The sequence below is a fragment of the Emys orbicularis genome, chromosome 4 (assembly GCF_028017835.1).
Source record: "Emys orbicularis isolate rEmyOrb1 chromosome 4, rEmyOrb1.hap1, whole genome shotgun sequence".
In the NCBI taxonomy this organism is placed as follows: Eukaryota; Metazoa; Chordata; order Testudines; family Emydidae; genus Emys; species Emys orbicularis.
Genome location: NC_088686.1, coordinates 30,867,709 through 30,888,675, shown reverse-complemented (window position 1 = coordinate 30,888,675; position 20,967 = coordinate 30,867,709). Strand labels below are relative to the sequence as shown.

General features: G+C 43.3%; 1 protein-coding gene across 7 annotated transcripts in view; it reads right to left on the bottom strand.

The window, feature by feature from the left end:
- The window catches only part of ITPK1 (inositol-tetrakisphosphate 1-kinase), a 228,884-nt gene that overhangs the window by 156,573 nt on the left and 51,344 nt on the right, over positions 1-20,967 (bottom strand). For all 7 annotated transcript variants that reach the window (XM_065403550.1, XM_065403554.1, XM_065403553.1 and 4 more), the window contains exon 2: positions 17,918-17,942. In XM_065403550.1, coding sequence (XP_065259622.1) covers positions 17,918-17,942 — 25 coding nt within the window. The remainder of the gene's footprint in view (positions 1-17,917; positions 17,943-20,967) is intronic.

Below are 20,967 nucleotides of genomic sequence, written 5' to 3'. Positions count from 1 at the left end.
CATTAGCCCTCCTTTTAAACACTCTGCTTAATGGAATGACTGCACTGAAGCTAGGGTGTACAGACACCATATCTGGGCACTAAAACAAAGTCTGCATGGCAACGTTTCCATGAAGAGAGAGGATTTTTCAGGCATGATTATGTAGTATTTACATTGCAATTCCTTATACAAAGTAAATAGCCAACACCATATTACTTGCAAATTAGTTAGTTATACTCTAAACAGACCTAAACTACTCCCATATCAAAAGTTTTAGAGAACATTTGTTACGTTCCTGCGCGCGCACACTACTAAGGTGCTGTACAACATGTTCTAAAATCAAGAGTGGGCAAATATTACAGGAGTCATGGGGCGGGGGAGGCTAGAAGGGACCGTTATGATCATTCATAGTCTGACCTCCTGCATAAAAAGGCTTCAGAGTTCTATCTAGCAATTCCTGCATCACACCAATAACTTCTGCTTGCCCTTCAACAGACTTTTCAAAAAGACAAGCTAGATTTAAAAACTATCAAGCTATGGAGAATCCATCCCGACACTTGGTAAGTTGTAACAGTGGTTAATTACCCTCACTTTAAAAAATAAATAAATGGTGCCTTATTGCAGGTTTGAATTAGTCCAACTTCAACTTCCAGCCACTGAATCTTGTTATGTCTTTGTCTGCCACATTAAAAACCCCTCTACTATCAGAAATCTTTTCCTCGTGTAGGTACTTGTAGACCATGATCAACTCATCCCTTTACCTTCTCTTCGGTAAGATAAATAGATTGATCGTAAATCTCACTTGAAGACAGGTTTTTTTAAGCTCTTCTGGACTCAGCAAGGGCAACCACTTGTGGAGGGATGCCTCATCCTTTGCTAATCATTGGAGAAAGAGGTCTTTCCCTGTGCACAAGCTATCAAGACGTATACAAGCTGGCAGAAGAGGATGCTAGTGACAAATACTAGGGACTTGAGAAAAGCAGCTCCAAACCTCCATAATCCAGACCCTCTCCAGCCTGAATGCATCTAGCTGAACCACACTAGTGACTCAGCCAGAGAACATAGCCATAAAATGGTTTTATCAATAAGAGCTTGCACGATTCAAAGTGGAGGAGATCACTAGACAAATAAGCTATCACGGGTTTTGTTACCTTCCTAATCCACAACAGAAATACACCCACACGGTTAATATCAGGCTACATCATCATCCACACACCTTCTCTAAACGAAATGGAAGACGGAGCCACTTTACACTAGCACAGTTCACTGGAAATAATTTAAAGCTATTAAGCCACTGTCCAAGATGCCAGAGAGTCCTAAATAAATAAAAAGAATCAGGTTGGCCTGCCTAGACCAGGAATGTGGAGGTTAGAACTCTGCGCTACCAGCAAGTTTGGGAGGGATAGAGGGGACTGTCAAAGAATTGCATTAGTTACCTTAATTATATTAATAGTATAGTGGGGGGGAACTTTGCAAGAGAGGAAAGAAGTGGAGGGGTGCATCAGTGACTAGGGCAAGCAAGAATATCAGAAAAATACAAACTGCTACAATACAACGACTACATTTGAGTCTTGGGTAAGAGGTTTTTCCAATCCCGCAGGACCTGAAAATGCTGAGAAGTAGCAAACTCAACCACTGGGAGAAGAAGTGAAGGGGAAGTACCCTGCAACCGCCCCTCTGATCCATGCAAGAGCAGCACAGTTAGACTTCAGAAAGGAACTCCAATCTGAAAGAATGCAGACACTGAGGCTACACTTGCAAGTTAGAGTGCATTAACTCAGCCCTGGGTGCCCTAAACTCCTGAGGGGTCCACACTGGCAAGGCACGTAGAGCGCCCAGACTCAGCGGCTGGAGCGCCCCTGGTAATCCACCTCCACGAGAAGCATAGTGCTTGCTGCGCCCCAGCTGGAGCACCGCGGTGCCAGTATGGACGCCCTGGTCCATTAATGTGCTCTGATCAGCCTCCAGGAAATATCCCACAATGCCTCTTCTAGCCACTCTGGTCATCACCTTGAAGTCTACTGCCCTGCCCTCAGGTGACCAACCGTCAGACCCGCCCTTTACATTCTCTGGGAATTTTGAAAGTCCCCTTTCTGTTTGCTCAGCTAGGCATGGAGTGCTCTCAGTGCATCTTTCCAGATCACCATGCCTCCACGCACCAGACGATCCCCAGTATGGAGCAATGGCGAGGTGCTGGACCTCATCAGTGTTTGGGGGGAGGAAGCTGTCCAGTTCCAGCTGTGCTCCAGCCATTGGAATTATGGTACCTAAGGCCAGATATCAAGGGCCATGATGGAAAGGGGCTATGACCGGGACACATTGCAGTGCAGGGTTAAAGTGAAGGAGCGGCGGAACGCCTACCACAAAGCGCAGGAGGCAAACCGCCACTCCGGTGCTGCCCCCCACGACCTGCCGGTTCTACAAAGAGCTGGACGAGATACTTGGGGGCGACTCCACCTCCACTCCGAAGAGCACCATGGACACTTCAGAGGCCGTGGCAGCCCAGAGTGCAACAAGGCAGGAGAAGGAAAGCGGGAGCGAGGGTGCTGAGGAGGAGGGGGGCCCAGAGCCAGAGGACGGCACGGCATCCCTAGATGCATGCAGCCAGGAGCTGTTTTCAAGCCAGGAGGAAAGTAGCCAGTCACAGCGGATGATACTTGGAGAAGAACAAACAGCAGATGAGGCGCCTGGTAAGCGGCTTTTTATTTTGAGAAGAGAGTTGTTGGGGGGTGTGACGTTGTGCAGTCTATATGGTTTTATAAAAACATGATAATAAGTGAATATAATGTAACTGGGATAGTTTTAGAAAAATATGGTAATAAGTGAATATAATGTAACTGGGATATGCTTCATGCAAAAGGTCTCTTGTAAGGTATCATTACAAAGCTTATAATCTACTGAGTATGATCATCCGATTTGTAGAAATGTACCACTCTTGTATCTAAAACTAGAAATATAAAATATAACTCTGAGGGCCTATTGTAATTATGTAAAGTGTCGGCCATTAATGATGGTTTGGAATCTTGATGACTCCCATTAACAAGGACCATTATGCGCAGATGGCTGTGTTTACCTGTGAGTCTTCCTGTATATGTGTGTGCTGGCAAGTGGGCAATGAAGTCTTGCAGTGACATGTGATCATGTCACCTGAACTGGAATCCATCTTTAACCTGGTGCTTTTCCAGTGTGTGGGGGGGAAAACCCAGAGGGACAAAGGGTTCCCGCCTTATGCAAAAGATATATAAAGGGGTGGAAGAGAACAGAGGAGGAGAGGAGCCATCATGAAGAATCCCCTAGCTATCACCTGAGCTGGAACAAGAGCTGTACCAGGGGACAGAATTGTGCCCAGGCCTGGAAGGTGTCCAGTCTGAGAAAAACTTACTGAAGCATCTCTGAGGGTGAGATTATCTGTATTTAGTTTGATTAGACATAGATTTGCGCATTTTATTTTATTTTGCTTGGTGACTTACTTTGTTCTGTCTGTTACTACTTAGAACCACTTAAATCCTATTTTCTGTGTTTAATAAAATCACTTTTTATTTAGTAATTTACTCAGAGTATGTATTAATACCTGGGGGAGCAAACAACTGTGCATCTCTCTCTATCAGTGTTATAGAGGGTGAACAATTTATGAGTTTGCCCTGCATAAGCTTTATGCAGGATAAAACGGATTTATTTGGGTTTAGACCCCATTGGGAGTTGGGCATCTGAGTGCTAAAGACAAGCACACTTCTGTGAGCTGTTTTCAGGTAAACTTGCAGCTTTGGGGCAAGTGATTCAGACCCTGGGTCTGTGTTGGAGCAGACGGGAGTGTCTGGCTCAGCAAGACAGGGTGCTGGAGTCCTGAGCTGGCAGGGAAAACAGGAACAGGGGTAGTCTTGGTACATTGGGTGGCAGCTCCGAAGGGGGTTTCTGTGATCCAACCCGTCACATTGGGTGCAGGCTGTTGGGGCGAGGGGGGATGCAGAAAGAATGGTTAAGGCTGTGTGCATGCCTAGATGCGGAATAGGGCATTGACGTACTCTCTCACATCGCGGTAATTGGCCTCAGTGATCTCATCAAAGGTCTCATGCAGAAACTGGGCAATCTGTTTGCGCAGGTTCTTTGGCAAAGCTACTGTGCTCCTTGTCCCAGTAAGGCTAACATATCCGTGCCACTGTGCCGTCAGGGGGACCATTGCTGCACACAGGCAAGCCGCATAAGGGCCACGGTGGAAGCTGCATTGTTGCAGAAGATCCCTTGCTTCCCAGGTCACCCTCAGCAGCGAGATATCTTCCAGGAAGAACCCATCCTTTGGAAAATGTGGGGACAGTGTTGCGTATCGGGGACCCCTGCAGCTGTTGGCTCTCCCCAACGCACAGGACCCCAGAGGACAATCAGTCCCCCCTGCCCCTGTGGTTACTCACCATTTTGGGGGTCTTGTGGGTTATGTGCGCTCACCTTGGGACAGGCGGTTTGTGCTATTGCGTGCACTGTGCTTGTCTACAAGTTCGGCCAAATCATTGCTCTGTCTAGCGTTAACAATGCTGCCTCTGTTAAATGTTGCATTTTGGCTTTACAGATGCAACCTTGAGATCCCAGCCGTCCTTGTTATCAACGGCCGAAAGGCTGCAAAGACTCAGGAAGCGGCAGCGAAGAAGCAAGGAGGACCTTCTGCACGAAGTGATGCAGCAGTCCCTTACTGAAAATCAAAAAGTACAGGAGTGGCTGGAGACCGAAAGGAGGGTCCGCCAGGAGAAGGCGGATTGCTAGCAACAAACCACGGAGCGGCGCCTAAGCATTATGGAGCGCCAAGCGGACTCGATGCAGGCACTCATAGCACTGCATACAGAGCAGATCCATGCCCGTCCCCCCCGCAGCCCTTGTCCCAAAACTCTTTCCCTTGCACCCCCATGTCACCGCCAACCCACTTTCCCCTGCATCTGGTTTCTTATCACCACCAGCTACCTCCAACACCTTCAGCTTCACCGCCCAGCCCTGCAAACTACGGCCTTACCCTCTGCACTCAACCCCCATCACCATGTATTTTAGCCAGCCTGAAGTGCAGCACTCATTGCATGGCACTCCAGACAGGAAGGCTGAGTATGATAACAGGACATACGCAAATCTGTGATTGTTCCATTCCCCACCCACCCCCTTCCCTCCTCCCACACAGCACAGATGTGTCATGCCATGTGTGTTTCTCCCAGCAGTTGTGTTTCTTTTCAATAAATGATTTTTTTGGCTTTGCAAACACTCTTTATTGCATTAAGTAAAAGATAGTGTAGCCCAGGAAAACAACAGGCACTGCTAGTCAGCTCATCATACGTAGCAAACACAGATGCCTACTAGCATTGGAACCACTGCACGTCACTCCCGTGCAGGGCACCAAACATTACTAGTGGCTTTCAGCATCGAATTGCTCCCTCAAGGCATCCCTAATCTTTCCAGCCCCATGCTGGGCCCCTCTAATAGCCCTGGTCTCTGGCTGTTCAAATTCAGCCTACAGGCATTCAACCTCAGCAGCCCATGCCTGAGTGAAGCTTTCACCCTTCCCTTCACAAATGTTATGGAGGGTACAGCACGTGGCTATAACCATAGTGATGTTGTCATCGGCCAGGTCCAGCTTCCCATACAGACAGTGCCAGCGGCCCTTTAAACGTCCAAAAGCACACACAGTCATTCTGCACTGACTCAGCCTGTTGTTGAACCGCTCCTTGCTGCTGTCAAGGCTCCCTGTGTATGGTTTCATGAGCCATGGCATTAAAGGTTAAGCGGGATCTCCAAGGATCACAATGGGCATTTCGACTTCCCCTACGGTGATCTTCAAGTCGGGACTTTCTTCCCAGACCAGCAGCTTCCTGAACAGGCCAGTGTTCCGAAAGATGCGTGCGTCATGCACCTTTCTGGACCAGCCTGTGTTAATGTCTGTGAAACGCCCACGGTGATCCACAATCATCTGGAAAACCATCGAGAAATACCCCTTCCGATTTATGTACTCAGAGGCTAGGTGGTCTGGTGCCAGAATTGGAATATGCCTACCATCTATCACCTCTCCGCAGTTTGGGAAACCCATTTGTGCAAAGCCATCCACAATGTCACGCACGTTGCCCAGAGTCACGGTTCTTCTGAGCAGGATGCGATTAATGGCCCTGCACACTTGCATCAACATGATTCCAATGGTCGACTTGCCCACTCCGAACTGTTTAGCAACCAATCGGTAGCTGTCTGGAGTAGCCAGCTTCCAGACTGCAATCGCCACGTGCTTCTACACTGGCAGGGCAGCTCTCAATTTTATGTCCTTGCGCCGCAGGGTGGGGGCGAGCTCCTCACACAGTCCCATGAAAGTGGCTTTTCTCATCCGAAAGTTCTGCAGCCACTGCTTGTCATCCCAGACTTGCATGACGATGTGATCCCATCACTCAGTGCTTGTTTCCCAAGCCCAAAAGTGGCATTCCACGGTGGTGAGCACGTCCGTGAATGCCACAAGCAATCTCGTGTCGTATTCATTATGCGTGTAGACATCATCGTTGGACTCCTCACTGTCACTTTGTAGCTTAAGGAGTAACTTGACTGCAATTCATGACGTGCTGGCGAGACTCATCAGCATATTCCTCAGCAGTTCGGGATCCTTTCCCGCAGACCGAAAGGGAAGACAAAGCATGCAGTACAAAAAACATTGAAAGATGGTGCCAAATGTGGATGGAAGCACAGTTATTGCTAGGATGCAAAGCGATGCATCGCGGGGCATTGGGACAGGAACCAGGATGCCCCGTGACCCCCGCTCCCTTCCCACAAGCCTCAGTGCCAGAATGGGAAGAGGTGCTCCGTGGGATAGTTGTCCATAATGCACTGCTCCGAATACCGCTGCAAGTGCCGCAAATGTAGCCACGCCACTGTGCTTGCAGCTTACAGTGTGAACACACGGCAGTGCTTTCCCCTGCTGTTGTCTCCGAGGGCTGGTTTAACTCCCGGCAGTCTACATCTGCAAGTGTAGCCATAGCCTGAGTGTGATGGAAATCAGGTGGGGAGGGGGGAAAAAATTGCTTCTTCTAGCCATATAGGAGAAAGAGCTGGGTAGCTCAATCCACAGATAGCCCAGTTATTAAGGGCTTGAACAGCATGCAAATCATCATGTCAGGATTACGAAATAAGCATCAGCAAGCACATTCTACATTCCATGCGCTCTACCTATGGTTAAAAAAAGTTGCACTTTTTCCTCGTTTATGGCTCCAGTTCTTTTTTCAGCCACTTTTAGGATGTTAACATAAGCGAAAGGACATTACAAGACAAGCCCTTCTAGGGCACAAGGAAAGAACATTTATTACTAAGCTAACCCTAAACACAAGAATAAAGCATAAGCAATCAACATAAGATAGCTATACATTGCACGTACCCTGTACAGGAATCTTTGCAATCAGTGAGTCAATGCACTATTATAACACAGGAACTCTACACTGCCAAGATTAAAGAGTTTAGGGGAAGGGTGTTTGTAAAGGTTTGATACAAGTAAATATATTCAGATGTATTTGGAGCCTAAGATTACAGGAAACTCTAGGCCTCAGTCAACAATGTACTATGAAAACAAAATTAGAAGGGTTTCCTTTATTTGGAAAGTTAGCCAAAATTCTTCTGTAGTTGTTTCCCTTACATTTAGGTCTCTTTCACTATTAGCTCAGACCCAATGGCATCTTTTCCATCCACTCTTCAGTTTATTCTGTCAGAACATTGTAAATAACTTGTTTCCACTTTGGCAGGACAGACTGGCAAAAACAAAAGGAAAGCATCTGGACTAACAAATACATCATGACTAACTTTTTGCCTAACAAAAAAGCACCCCCTGACAACTGATGCAAGGTGGGTATACGCATGCACACAAGTTACGAAATACATATAAAACCTCTTTGATTTAGCTACCACACTGGTCACATAACTAGAGTATGTGACGCAACTGATAGTTTCTTGGAGCAACATCAGCATGGCAAACGTAACCATTGTCAAAGGGAACAAGGTAAATTAACTTGGATCTTGAAATGACAGCTGAATTTTAGTCTATGATAGGTCTTCATTTAATAAAGGCAGCAAGGACCGCACATGCTGTGTGTGCACTTGCAGTCTCTGCTCAGTGGGGCAGAATCCTGGATGTGTTATTGTGTATCAGGAATGCGGGTCCTGAACCAGAGTCCAAGGGACTCTTAGGTGCTAGTCAGTGCCAACCTGATGCCCAGGGACCTGCTAACAATGGCTAGGGCAGAAGCCAGGGCCGGCCAACGGAGAGGGGCGGCTCGTCCAGCTCTTTGGCGGTGGGTCCCTCAGTCCCTCTCGGAGGGAAGGACTTGCTGCCGCAGAATGAAGCGGCAGTGGAAGAGCTGCCACCGATCACGGCTTTTTTTTTTTTTTTTTTTTTTTTTTAAACGCTGGAGCCGGCCCTGGCAGAAGCTGAACCCCAACAGAGGACTCCAGTCCTGGAACATGATTGGGTCATAGCTTCCATATAAACCTAGCAGAGGAACAGGAAATTGTCTGTGCAGCTGGGATTCACTCTGCTCCGGACGGTTTAACTCATGCCCCCCTGGCTGCACTTCCTGGCATTCCAACCCAGCTTGATTCCTGTCATCTGGTTTATTTATTTATTTATTGGTCACACTTAATATTCTGGGCACATTAATCAATGGTTTCGATTTCCTTGAGAATCCAACTGGTATTCAATAGGTTATTTGTAACCATGATTAACCATCTAGAATATAGGGTTGCCAAGTTTGGTTGGATGTATTCCTGGAGGTTTCATCACATGACATAATCTTTAATTAAAAATTAATCTTAAATTCCTAAAGACTCAAGGACAATCCTGGAGGGTTGGCAACCCTACTAGAACACCATCTTCTGATGTGCTTATATCTGTCTATAACACATTATTCCTGGCTATAACAGGCTTGTAACAGTAGCCCTTTATAAACATAACCTTAATATAACGTGTCACTTTTTAAATTGTCACCCTCGGATGAGTCTACATTTGTATGCTGCATCAAGACTGGCATCAAAAAAGGCAACACCCAAATATCAAAGGAAACAGATTTCAAAGAATCCTGGGGGCACTGAGGGTCTGCAAAACTGCAGAGCTTTATGAAAGAGCAAAGGAGAGTTAAGAGGAGATGTGTGTACAAGCTGTAGCCAGTATAATATAAAACATAATGCCGCATCCCAGGTCAGAGAAGGCTCTTTAGGATTTGTAGAATTCTCTGTCTTACAAACTTATTATAGGGCCTCCATTACCACAGAATCTGGGTGCCTCTCAACCATTACATGTTAATATCTCTATTTTAGGGTTGAGGAACTTAGGCACAGAGAGACTAAGTGACTTGTTTAACATCAGACAGGAAGTTTGTGGTTGAGCAGGGAACTGAACTTAAGTCTCCTAAATCCCAGGCTAGCACTCTAACCACTGTGCCATCCTCCCTCTCTAATGTCAAAGTAAATCCTGTGCACCAGCAGTTCTCAACCTTCTCCGCACCATGACTCCACATTACAAAATAAAAGTTTTAGGCACTATCCCCCTCCCATCTAGTCATAAAGTACAAGCGACTGTGACCCACCTCACTCCCCTGGACCTCTGCACTGTCCAGGTTTGGGACCCATGCTCAGCAATTCCCATGCCAGATTATTAACTGCTGTGCTATTGGACAACGATGCGAAGTTATTGTAAGCAATAAATGTGCACACCCAACTGATCACTGGATAATGATCATGAATAAAAATATTAACAAAAAGACAGTATTTTCCAACAATGTGCTAGACCTGATAAAAGTAAAGATATTGCAAAATAGCAACCAGAGGCAAGAAAAACATCTACAGTACATGGAGAAAGTGATTTTTTTTCCTATCTGTTCTGCCTACCTTTAGACATACAGTGAAAAGATATTTATGCCCTTGCCAAAAAAGAGACAGAATGCCAGGAATCCCAGACACAAACTCTCCACCTAAAATGCAGAATTAAATTGGACGACTACTTCTCCTACTGGAAAAAGTTGCCTTATTAAAAATACAATGCCCTGTGTAGGAAAAAAAGCATTCATGTTTAGCTATTCTGATTTAGGGCTCCAGTCTGCAGCCACTTCATGTTTTCTTCAATCAGAGAGGCACATAGAATCAGATTCAGGAAAGCATCTGTATTCAAGACAGCACTTACGCATGTACTTAGGTTCCACTGAAGTTAAACAAGTGGGAGAGAGTATTTTCCTACACACGGGGTCAGTTTAACCACATGCTTTAAGCCTTTTTCTGAATCATGACCATAGGGAAGTCACAACAGAATCAAGCCCTTAAAAAAAGTAGGTGAAGTCCAGTTCATTAATTTGCAAGTCATTTTTATGACAGATAAGGAGCTGCTCAGTAATAATTTAAGACTACTGATATGTAATACTGGTATGAACGCTGCAACTGACTTGGTCAGTGAAGTAACATAACTATGGAGGTTATTAGAATTTCCCATATGAATGACTGCATTATCTAAATTAACAGGGGGCTTTTGCAAGAACAAACAGGAAAGTAACACATTGGTTCACCAGATAAGAACATCCCGGCATACACTTAAAAGACAGTGGGGTGATCAAAAGGACTAAGCAGCTTTTGAAGGACGTTCTCCCTGATGCTGGAAAGAGAACTGGTTTGTGAGTTAAAGGCAGAGATTGTCACCCAAACCCTACCAGTCTTGGAAGGTCCATAATATGCTTACACCTACGAGGGTCCTCATGTAGAAAATGGACAGACACCTGATAAACTAGAAGACACGAGTATAATCTGTTTTATTGTTTTTAAGATCTCTTTTCTCCATAATGTTTTTGTTCTAAATAAATAATATTGCTCTAAAAAGGCTGTCTGGTCATTGGGTTCCACTGTCATTGCTTCCAAAGGGATCAGAAGAGCAAGGTCTGAGCCTAAATCAGACCTGCTGAGATAATCCGGGTGAGCACCAGAACACCTGCAACTCAAAGCCTGGCCTGAGAGTGGGAGAACTGCATGATTCCACCCTGAGGCAGGTGACAAAGGCTTGAGGGGGCAGTGCTCAGAGGAGTCAGAGGTGCAGTTAGTCTAGTACCTGTGACAAGTTTATGTCCCCACCTTTCCAAATGCAAGAATAAGGGTTAAAATAGGGAGTTCTGGGCTCACAACTACACACACAAATACACTGCAACAGTTGCATGTATGCTTCACTGCAAACCACAGATTACAAAACTAAAAAAAAAAAAAAAAAAGGCACAAAGCATTTCCTGAGTTACAAGTCCTCAGGCTCACTTCATTTGCTCTGCCTTGAGACCCTATCATGATTAGGGCCCTGAGAAAAATCTTGGATTTTTATTTATTTTTTTAAATGAGGCAGTGTCACGGGTAAAGTGGCAGTTTTCATGGCACGTGCACAGAATGCAGTCAACGAAAGGTCACTGCTGCATTCCTTTGCACAAAACCAGCCGCTGAGTCCTCCCCAGCCCCAAACTGCTGCAATTTACTCCCGGGGCTGCAGACTTTTTCCTCCTACTCTTCCTTTCTCCTGCTCAGTTCCCAACCGCCAAGCTCGTTCACCAAAACACAAGACTGGCACATGTGGATGCCCGCTACCACCTCCCCGCTGTTGGAAAAATTGTATCACTGAAATTGATGAAATTGCGATTTTCTCTGGCTCCTAGTCATGATGTCCACACCCAGAAAGGCAAAACCATTTCAGACGTCTCATGCAGTCAAAGATGGTCAACAGCCATTTGTGCAAAAACTTAAAAGCCACCAAATCCAATTGCCCTAGGTGCCTCTGGTACATTTCCATAGCACTTTGCAGCCAAGGATCCCAAAGCATTATGCTTACATAACCTTAATCATGTAATGCTAACTTCATTTTACAGATGGGGAATCCGAGGCACAGAGGTTAAGTAACTTGCCCAAGGCCACAGCAAGTCAGTAGCAAAGCCGGGGCTGAAATCTTGGCTCTATTAAAGTCAAAGGGAGTTTTGCCATTGATTTTAATGGGGCCAGGATTTTATCCCAGGTTTTCTGACTCTCAGACCTGTGCCCCATCCATTAGGCCACACGGCCACTCCTCAGAATCTCAAATTGATGTGCTGGGGCTAAGCATTCAAGTCTCCATGTGTCAAAGTAGCAGAAGATAAAATCTAAATGCACCTCATTACATACGGTTACAGGTTACTGAATTTTGGCAAGATTTTTAAAAGTGCCTAAAACCTATTTTCAAAAATCATTTAGGAGCCAAAACCTCACTGAAAGTCAATAGAATTTAAGTAATTTAGGTGATTAGGTAGATTTTGCAGGCTTGAAGAAGACAGGTAAAATTTTCAAAAGCACCTAACTATACAGTAATTCATACCCTTAAGATAAAATGCAGCAGATGTAGCTGCAATTTTAAAAGGTCAATATCTTGGAATGATTTATTTTTTAAAATATACATTTAACTTGTCTTCTTAATCGCTACAGTGTGAAGTATTTTATCTTTTTTCTATTTATTTTTTCCTACAAATATGTATTTCTGCAGGTGTTCTGAATGGAGCAGAAACAAATATGTTTGATTTTGCTTCTAACTCCAATTTGCAGGATATAATGTCCCATCAAGTCCAAACCTTCCTCTCTTTCTCTCTCCATGCATGTACTGTAATTTGCAATTCCTACCACCTCAGCAAATAGTGCTTTGCAGTTAGCGATATAACCAGCTGAAGGAGACCATCACATTGCCTTACTCCTAAAAAAAAAAGAGCTAGAGTTTTGTTTAGGATTTTTTTTTTTAATTCTTATTTCTTAGGGATAGAGTTGTGGATTTTTTTAAAAAAATTCCATACAGTACTTTAATTTTAGAAGACACTCCCGCACCATAACTATTTTATACAGTAAATCAAAATGTAACCTTAAGAAGTTACCAGAATCTCTTTTAATGTTAAATTGAACACCTGTAACTTCTAATCCCACGTCAAAACATCTGTAAGTTACCTGCAAAAGTCAGAGGGATTTTGAGGGCTTTGTACTAGCTTTTCTAAAAGACGCACTGAGGTCAGAGTTGAATGCCATACCCAGGAGAATGTGCACTTTATTGAGATGCTGGCACGCAAATGAAAATAAACGTTATTCTTCCAGCGAGCCAACTCCAACATCTCGGCCACTCTGCTTGCTTTGGAAGCTCTCCAGTCCCATCTTTCTGTATATGTTATTGGATATGTATTTTATAAGCACCCTTCCTCTTGGTTATATTTTGCCGTTCCTAATTTATTCCATTTAATACTTCATGTGAAAATAAACCTCTCAACATTTCAAGAAAACAACTGTTCCCTGGCAACAATTAGTGGAAACTGTTGTCATCAGTATTTTACTTTGATTCAAGATAAAAACCTCAGTTCTCTTTCACAGATTTCAGCAAAGCCAACTGTTTAAAGAATAGTTTTCCACTCAAAAATAAGAGATTTGAAATATCTGAATTCCCAGAGAGTTGTGAGGGAAAGGAAAAACAAAGCAGCAACCTAGACCATTCCGACTACTACAATCAGCTGTTCCACATTAAAAAACATTTTATCTTCCAGGTCCCATGGTTACTTTACTTAAAAAAAAAAAAAAAAAAAAAATCAGAGCTTGGAATTCAATGACTAATCCCAGTTTTGTAGCCAAGCAACTTCAATGTCTTACCAAGACAAAGCGTGCTAATGTTAATTAGGCACCAAAAAAATACTTATAAATCTTCATTTTAAAAATAGAAAAATATGAATTATGTCTCCAGGAAAGGTTGGGTGAGGTAGTTACTTAAGTGAGCTTTGAAGTGCCCCAAACTTTGCAACACAAAAGCTAACCAGGCAATTTGTCAGGGGCCTAAGGGCTGCAGCTAATTAATACTGATTTGCATAACTTGAAACAAAAATAAATGTAAGCCATCCTCAGATGTCCTTGTGAGGATTCCCCTTTATAAAAATGTGCATATCTCAAATCTTAGAGAGGTTTTGCAATGCAAGGTATTGTTACCCCTCACCACCTCAGGCCAGGCAGCCAAGCTGATGGGAGCAAGAGGCCAGGTTACTAGTAAAACTAATACAGGCAACTTAAATTGGACGCCAGGGTGGATAAAAATCAATGATTTAAAAAAAAAAAAAAAAAAAAAAAAAAGGATTTTTTTAATTTAAATCGGATTACTTTGATAAAATGCTTTTTGAGGGAAAAACCTATCTAAAGATAGTTTTAATTAAGATACATTATAGCTCAAAGCTATCTCATTATGGAATAGGGATTATAAATTCTAATTCTATAGTATGAGACAATATATTCATGTAATGTTTAAGAAAAGTTTTGTAAATGAGTTCCAATAGTTCATAGTTTTATAAATGCCTGGTACAAAAGTAATGTTTTACCAGTGGGTGGAAGAGGATGCTTATTTAACCTACCATTCACGTTCCTTGCCCTGCACCAGTTCATTGTCACAGATATGTTTGCTTGCTGACTGTCCAAGAACTTGGAACTCTACAATGCTACACCTACAGCCTGAAGTCTCAGACAAAAATCAGAAACATAGTCTGGCCTTAACATCAAATCCAGTAGCAAAGTCTGTAACTGTCATCCAAGAGTAGCTCACCACCAATATACAGGTAAAAATTAACTAAGGAAAATGAGGTTGGGGCTTTCATTAGCACTAGTGAAAGGAAAAGGGTCACCTTATCTTCTCACAGAGAAGAGAAATAGGAAAACATATCTGCACTTACCTGAAAATTTCCTTTCTTTTATTAGGAAGATCCATGGATCTTCCCCCACCCTGGGCAACATTTTAGGAAATGAGACAAAGATTTGGTGTTTGTTCACACAAATCACCACATGCCTGTTTAGTACACTACTGCAGACTAGCCATCCTGTTGAATCCAACAGGTTAGCAGCACATTCCTGTGACTGACTCTTTGGCTATCCTGGTAGACTGTACACACACACACACACACACACACACACACACACTAAATGTATTCAGAAATCAGTGGCAAAATTTCTGATCTTGTGCAAACAGGAATATAGATGCAAGAGTCTGTGTATTTGTGTGCGTCAAGTTGTTTGTTTATTGTCAAGAATATGAGGTGGCTTGTTCTGGGACAGCTCACAATAGGAGCTGTTCCTGGAAAGCAAAGAAGTCCTGCTGCTTAACACAAGAAAACAACACTACTGCCAAATAAATGTTGTCCAGCAGATCAAATACCAAAACTATCATTCCGCATCTACGAACACAGCTGAGGAAGCACATCATGTGGGTAATGGAGGTTTTCAGGCGGTCTGGTATGAAAAGAATATACAGATTTCTGGTTACATTTCTATGCAAAGAAAGTTTGCATTTTGGGGGGGCCATGTGCAGAATAGCTTGGTTTGGTTTGGTAGCAGGGAGGTGGCATCTAAAGTGCTGTCAGCAGTAAGATTTATCAGGACACCCTGAGCTATGGGGTAAATTCTTTACTAAGAGAAGGAAGAAAATACTCAACACTGCAGAGGAACTGTGATGGGTGTAAAATCCCGAGTGAGGACCATTACAGGAAGGTACGCCTCAGATCTCATGAAACTTCAACAGTGCAACCATGGAAGCATGTTCCTCCCTTGCTGCTGGGGGGGGGGAGGAAATAATTGTCTTTCAACAGCTATGCTCAAGTAAAGGTTACCCGTTACCCACCTGTTCTCTAGGTATAGCTGTTAGGGGCAGATCTCTCAAAGTCAAGATCCCAGGGCAGCCTGTACCTTTATGGAATCAAACCTCACAGCATTGTATCTTTTCACTGAGTCCTCACCAAGTTCTTGCCAAACGTTTCCAAACTTTCTCTGTGTAAAAAAGGTCTTTTCCACTTGGTTTGTGTCTAGTTGGTGAACAGACGTTAAACCACACTTAATTACAGAGTCCTCCATTCAATAACTGGACTCTGCTTATGAGCCCTGCTATAATGGAGACTCACCCAATCATCAGAATATAAGCACAGGAGCTTAACCCAGGGAAGTAAAAAGGATCTTCCCCTCTTCTCAGCCATTAGGTGCTGTGCTGAGTTCTTCTCATATGGCTGTCTCATCACTTTAGTAAACAGTGCAGCATATTTAGAAACCCAATGAAATATACCCAGGCCCACTGTCAGCAATTATTATTAATGTTATAATAATGATCATCATCATAAGATGCAGGCTAATGCTTATCTTCTCTAGCATGTAAAACTGATAAATATTACCAGCATCTCAAAGGCATAGATCTGGAGATTCTAAACAAACAGCAAACAATGAACAATGCACTATTCAGCTCCTGGCAGTAGCTGACAAAGGGAAGGAGGAAGAGCTTGTGACTGTAACACGCTAGGGGAGTAAGGATAAATACAGCTGGACATTAAGGCAGATTCTTTCTTTTCTTGTAATGCTGTCAAGCAGCTGATCTTCACGAGGATATTCTCGTACACCTTAAAGGGACACTCCCACATTTAATGTGGTCAAACTGACTTTTTCTTTTTTAAATGTATCTTTTCCTGAGAGAGGAGTCTTTAAATAGCATGATCTGATTTTTAAAAAAGAATTTTTTTATGTCTGCAAGGATTTTTTCTGCACCCCTGTTGATGTTTAGAAAGATCTTTCAGGCAGAAACAAGGGCAACACCAAACAACCTCAACTCACACCCCATCCCTCTTTTGTGGTGTACACAGTGTCAACTGTGCTGCGGTTACTGGTGAACTCCCTCTTCCAGCACCTGAGGAGCACGCGAGCAAGGTCCTCACTTTAGTGCAGGGCAAGAGTGCAACTGACCAGCAACAAAAGAGTGACGATGATACAAAGTACTGTAGAATGCACGAGATAAACTGGGAACAAAGCCTGTATTCTGATCTTTTTCAGTTACCGTGCTCTAAGGGGTTACCCTGGCACAACAAAAGCGTCAGATACTAATGTAAGAGACAAGGTGGGGGAGGTAATATATCTTTTACTGTACCAACTTCTGTTTGTAAGCTCGAAAAATCATTTCTCTCGCGATGTCCCTTTAATCAGTGCTTGAAGTGGGTGGGATCACAGACATGGCCACAAAAAAATTTTTTTAATCAAACTGTGCTCCTGAGAGGCGTACTTTCAGTCTTCTCTTCCCTTTATGAAGGACTTTGGAAGTGGTTTTGTCAGCTTATGTTGGACCATCACTAGAGTTAGCAAAGGACAGTATGTTAAAATTTAAAAATATCTCAACTAGTTATTGTCTCAATAGAAGTTTGGTGTGTAACTCTTTCCTCATTTAAAAACAATAGTAGCAAATAGGGTAAACAGCTTCTTGAGCTAAGAACTGAACGTGATTATTATGAAATAAATATATACACGGAAGTGTGAATTGTCTGTATCGAGCACATAAAATTTATTTCAGCTCAGATGACAGAACCCCAACTGTTTTCACACCACTTTTACCTATAGCACAGTGGAAATATAGCCATTCAGACTTAGCAAACAGGAAGAGAATCCAGCCACCCCTCAAGACCATCAGTAGATGCGCCAATACCAAATTAAGCGATAGTTTTGTCTCCTTCCTGTTCATTGGGTTGCAAGAATATTCTTTGTATAATGGACTAACTTCTTTAGAAGTTTCTTACACGCAGGCAGCTCTTCTTTCTTTTAAGCCTTATTGTATTTAAATGCAATAAACACAGATTACACCACCTAATCATAACCAGTGTTATTGACTCGTACTAGTTGATACAGAAAAGAAAAGCCTAATCATTGGCCACAAGATTGGATGGGATCCATCATATACACTTAGCAGCATCAGACTTGCTTTTCCCAGAGCGAATGTCTGAATAATAAGGGAATGAAACAAGAAAAAGATTGACGGAATGGGAAAAAATGAAGACCAATTGTTGGTGAAATCTGCCAGAGATTTAGTAGTTTTCTTTGTAAAGTGAGAGAAGAAGCGTTTTGCTTTTTATACAGAAAAGTTAAAATAATCTTTACTCACCTGTATGACTTCTATCCCTCTTTTCCTGGAAAAAAGAAAAGGACAAAGGGTTACTTTAGTAAATGATGAGTAGTAACAGAATTCAGATACTCAAAGAAATACATTGCTTGATATTAGAAATTAAGGAAAAACTCTACATTACAGTACTTGAGCCAATTCCAGGCCCCAATTCAGAAAAGCACATGCTTAAGTGCTGTCCTAAATAGGGACCACCTTCAGCACCATCCTGAATCGGGGCCTGGGAGATGAGGTGGAAGATTATGTAAATTATACATCAGTGAATGGTCATAAGGGATGTTACACTGGTTTAACTTATAAGCTACCAGACAAAGGAAGCATAAGAGGTTCACGTTAAAGCAGGGAACACCCTATTTTTAGTTCCTTTTCCCTGCTATCCCTCTCACCTCACCCTTTAATGTAATTCTCACACTGTGGTACTAGTGTCACCTACAGAATGGGTCAAATTCAGAGGTGACATGTAAGGGGACGTAAGTTTATGTTAGTCAGCAGGTGCAAGTTTAAGATGCTGCTTTTTATTCTATCTTATTCGCGTCCTTGTACCAAGCTCATCACCCTGGTACCTGACCACCTTCCACCGTCAGGCATCTACATGGAGATTTACGTCAGTCAAGTTTCCTCTTTTCAACCCCTCATGGGCAAGACGGGGCTGTGGAACTGACCTAAGGGATTTTTAAGCTGTCTTAGAACTGTTAACAGGTTACAAGAGCTGCTGTCAATGTCGTGGCCCAAAAACGTGGCCAGATCTGAAGCCATTCCTAATTCCTGATGGAGTGAACTGCGAAGTCTTGGACTCATTAGGAAGCCCTGTGCCCTGCATATATAGCTCCAGCCTTAAGGTTAATAGTTGCATCATGCCTAAAAAAACGGGACTGGCCAGAGCAGTCAGAGTGCCAGAGGTCAAGGAAGTCCATTAGGGGTACACCGACATGGCTAGAAGTTAGGCTCACCCCAAACTTGGCCCTTCATCTCTTGTGGCACTGGCAAAGCAGCCCATATGTACACAACCAGACATGCTTCCTTTATTACATCCAACAAGCTGACACCACACTAAACTACTAGTAGAAATCCATGCCCACTCCATGACACTTTCCCCTCTATGTGCAGACTATTTAAATGCGGAGCAATTTTCCTCTCAGACTCAGAGAGAGAATTTAATTTAGTGAGCCAGTTCTTCAGAAGAGGCATTAGACCAGGATTCCTTTTACTTGCCTCTGCTAACGCCCCAGGTAGAAGTGAAAGATCCTTTGGCACAAGGAGGAAAAGGAAAAAAAAGAGTGAGTAACTCAGGCCAACATTCCCCTGCTCTATAAAAGAGGTCTGACAGTAGAGTCCATAGCTGTGTGGGTGGGAGGGTGGGGGGGGGGGGAACAGCTGCTGACTACATAAGTGGCTGCTCCCGTTGTCTACCCAACCCAGAGTCTCGTTCTTCTGGAAGACAATAGTGAACATGCCCAGGAGGAAGAGACAAGCGATGCAAACGGCTTCCTTCTCCTACCTCAAATTCTGGGAATCACACAGCTATGGGAAGCTTCCCTTATTTGTACACCTAGGACATTGAGAGCTTGCTGCTCAGCAAAGACATTAAAATAGATATAAATGAGGTAAAATCATTGAACAGAGAAGTGGACAATCTCCAACTTCTTTTGCAGCCAGCAAGTTCCAGCTATGTTTAAAATAATGGGATAATGTATGTGTCCCATTATTCAGCAAGCGATAATAATGGGACACATACACATTGCCCATGGCATGGCAACTTGCTGCAGATTAACACACAGCAAATGAGGTTAGCCAAACAGCTATTTCTAGTGTGGTTATGGAGAAAATATGATTCAGCAAAGAAAAAGTTAGTGACCAAGTTTTACAACGGCAGGTAGCAAGGAAAATAAAAAATAATTTAACGGCCAGGGAGAGGTTTAGTAAACAATGGCTGCAACCCAGTCTGGGTATTCTGAGATGCTTGGAATGCTTCTGTGCTTAAGCTTCCAGCAAGCAAATGGGCTACAGTTTTGCCATCATTGCCTTGTAATAAGCAGAAAGTCTGAGGCTGTTGCTGAAACATTCAAAGCCTCATCCCCCAATGCTCCCACAGAAGCGCTGTTCCAAAGCCTCATTATGGACAGAAGCAAACCCAGGTGGTGGAAGAATACGTTTTTCCATTCCTATATCTATATAAGACTCCAGAAACCATCACTATGAAGCCTAGTCTGTCTGCACAGTCAGTGTGAAGCGATGGAAACAGCTACACACGTGGCTGAGAGCTCTTTTTGTTTAGAATATAACCAGGTTCAACCATCACAGGGATTTGTGGTCTGTTACCGTGCAATTTTTAAGGTCTCAGCTTTTTTGGGCTTTACGAACTTTACATGATTTACAACTTCCACCTGTGCAACAGCACAGGATTTCAGCTACTGGTACACAGAGTAAATCCTGTTCTGTTTTCAAGGAGTGAGAGGCTCTATCCTGGTTGCCAAACCCACTCAAGGAGCATTCAGTCTGAAAGCTTTGTATAATCCCAATAAAAATGGGCTTTACAAATGATTGGAATTTACTAGCACTGACTGTACCATAAATGCAACAATATGTCCAAAGAAAAAATTACACTAGCTTCTCACTACTCCATTTAGTGCAAAAATGGTAAGAAAGAAAGTTGTGTTGTGTTGTGTTGGATAAAAAGTTAAACACAAGCTCAAAGGACAGAGGGGAGGGTGGAAATGGTTGTGACTTTGGTTTGCATTGCTGGGCCTTCCTCAGCCTCTCTTCAGAAGAGCTGTGTTCCTTTTGGTTATTTGAAATGTTCTGTTTCACCCTTGAGAACCAAGAGGAGAAGGAACCAGAAAAGTTAAATCTTCTGAGAACTAACTTGGATGGAGTCTTTACTGAAATTGCTTTGTTAAAAGTAAGTTCTTTAAACAGAACAACACTCAACAGCCAAGATGACTTATTCCTGAGGGAAAAGCCCATTCAGACAGGCAACCATGTCATCAGTTCTGGAGTCAGCTACATCTCCAATGTACTGATCCCCCTACTTG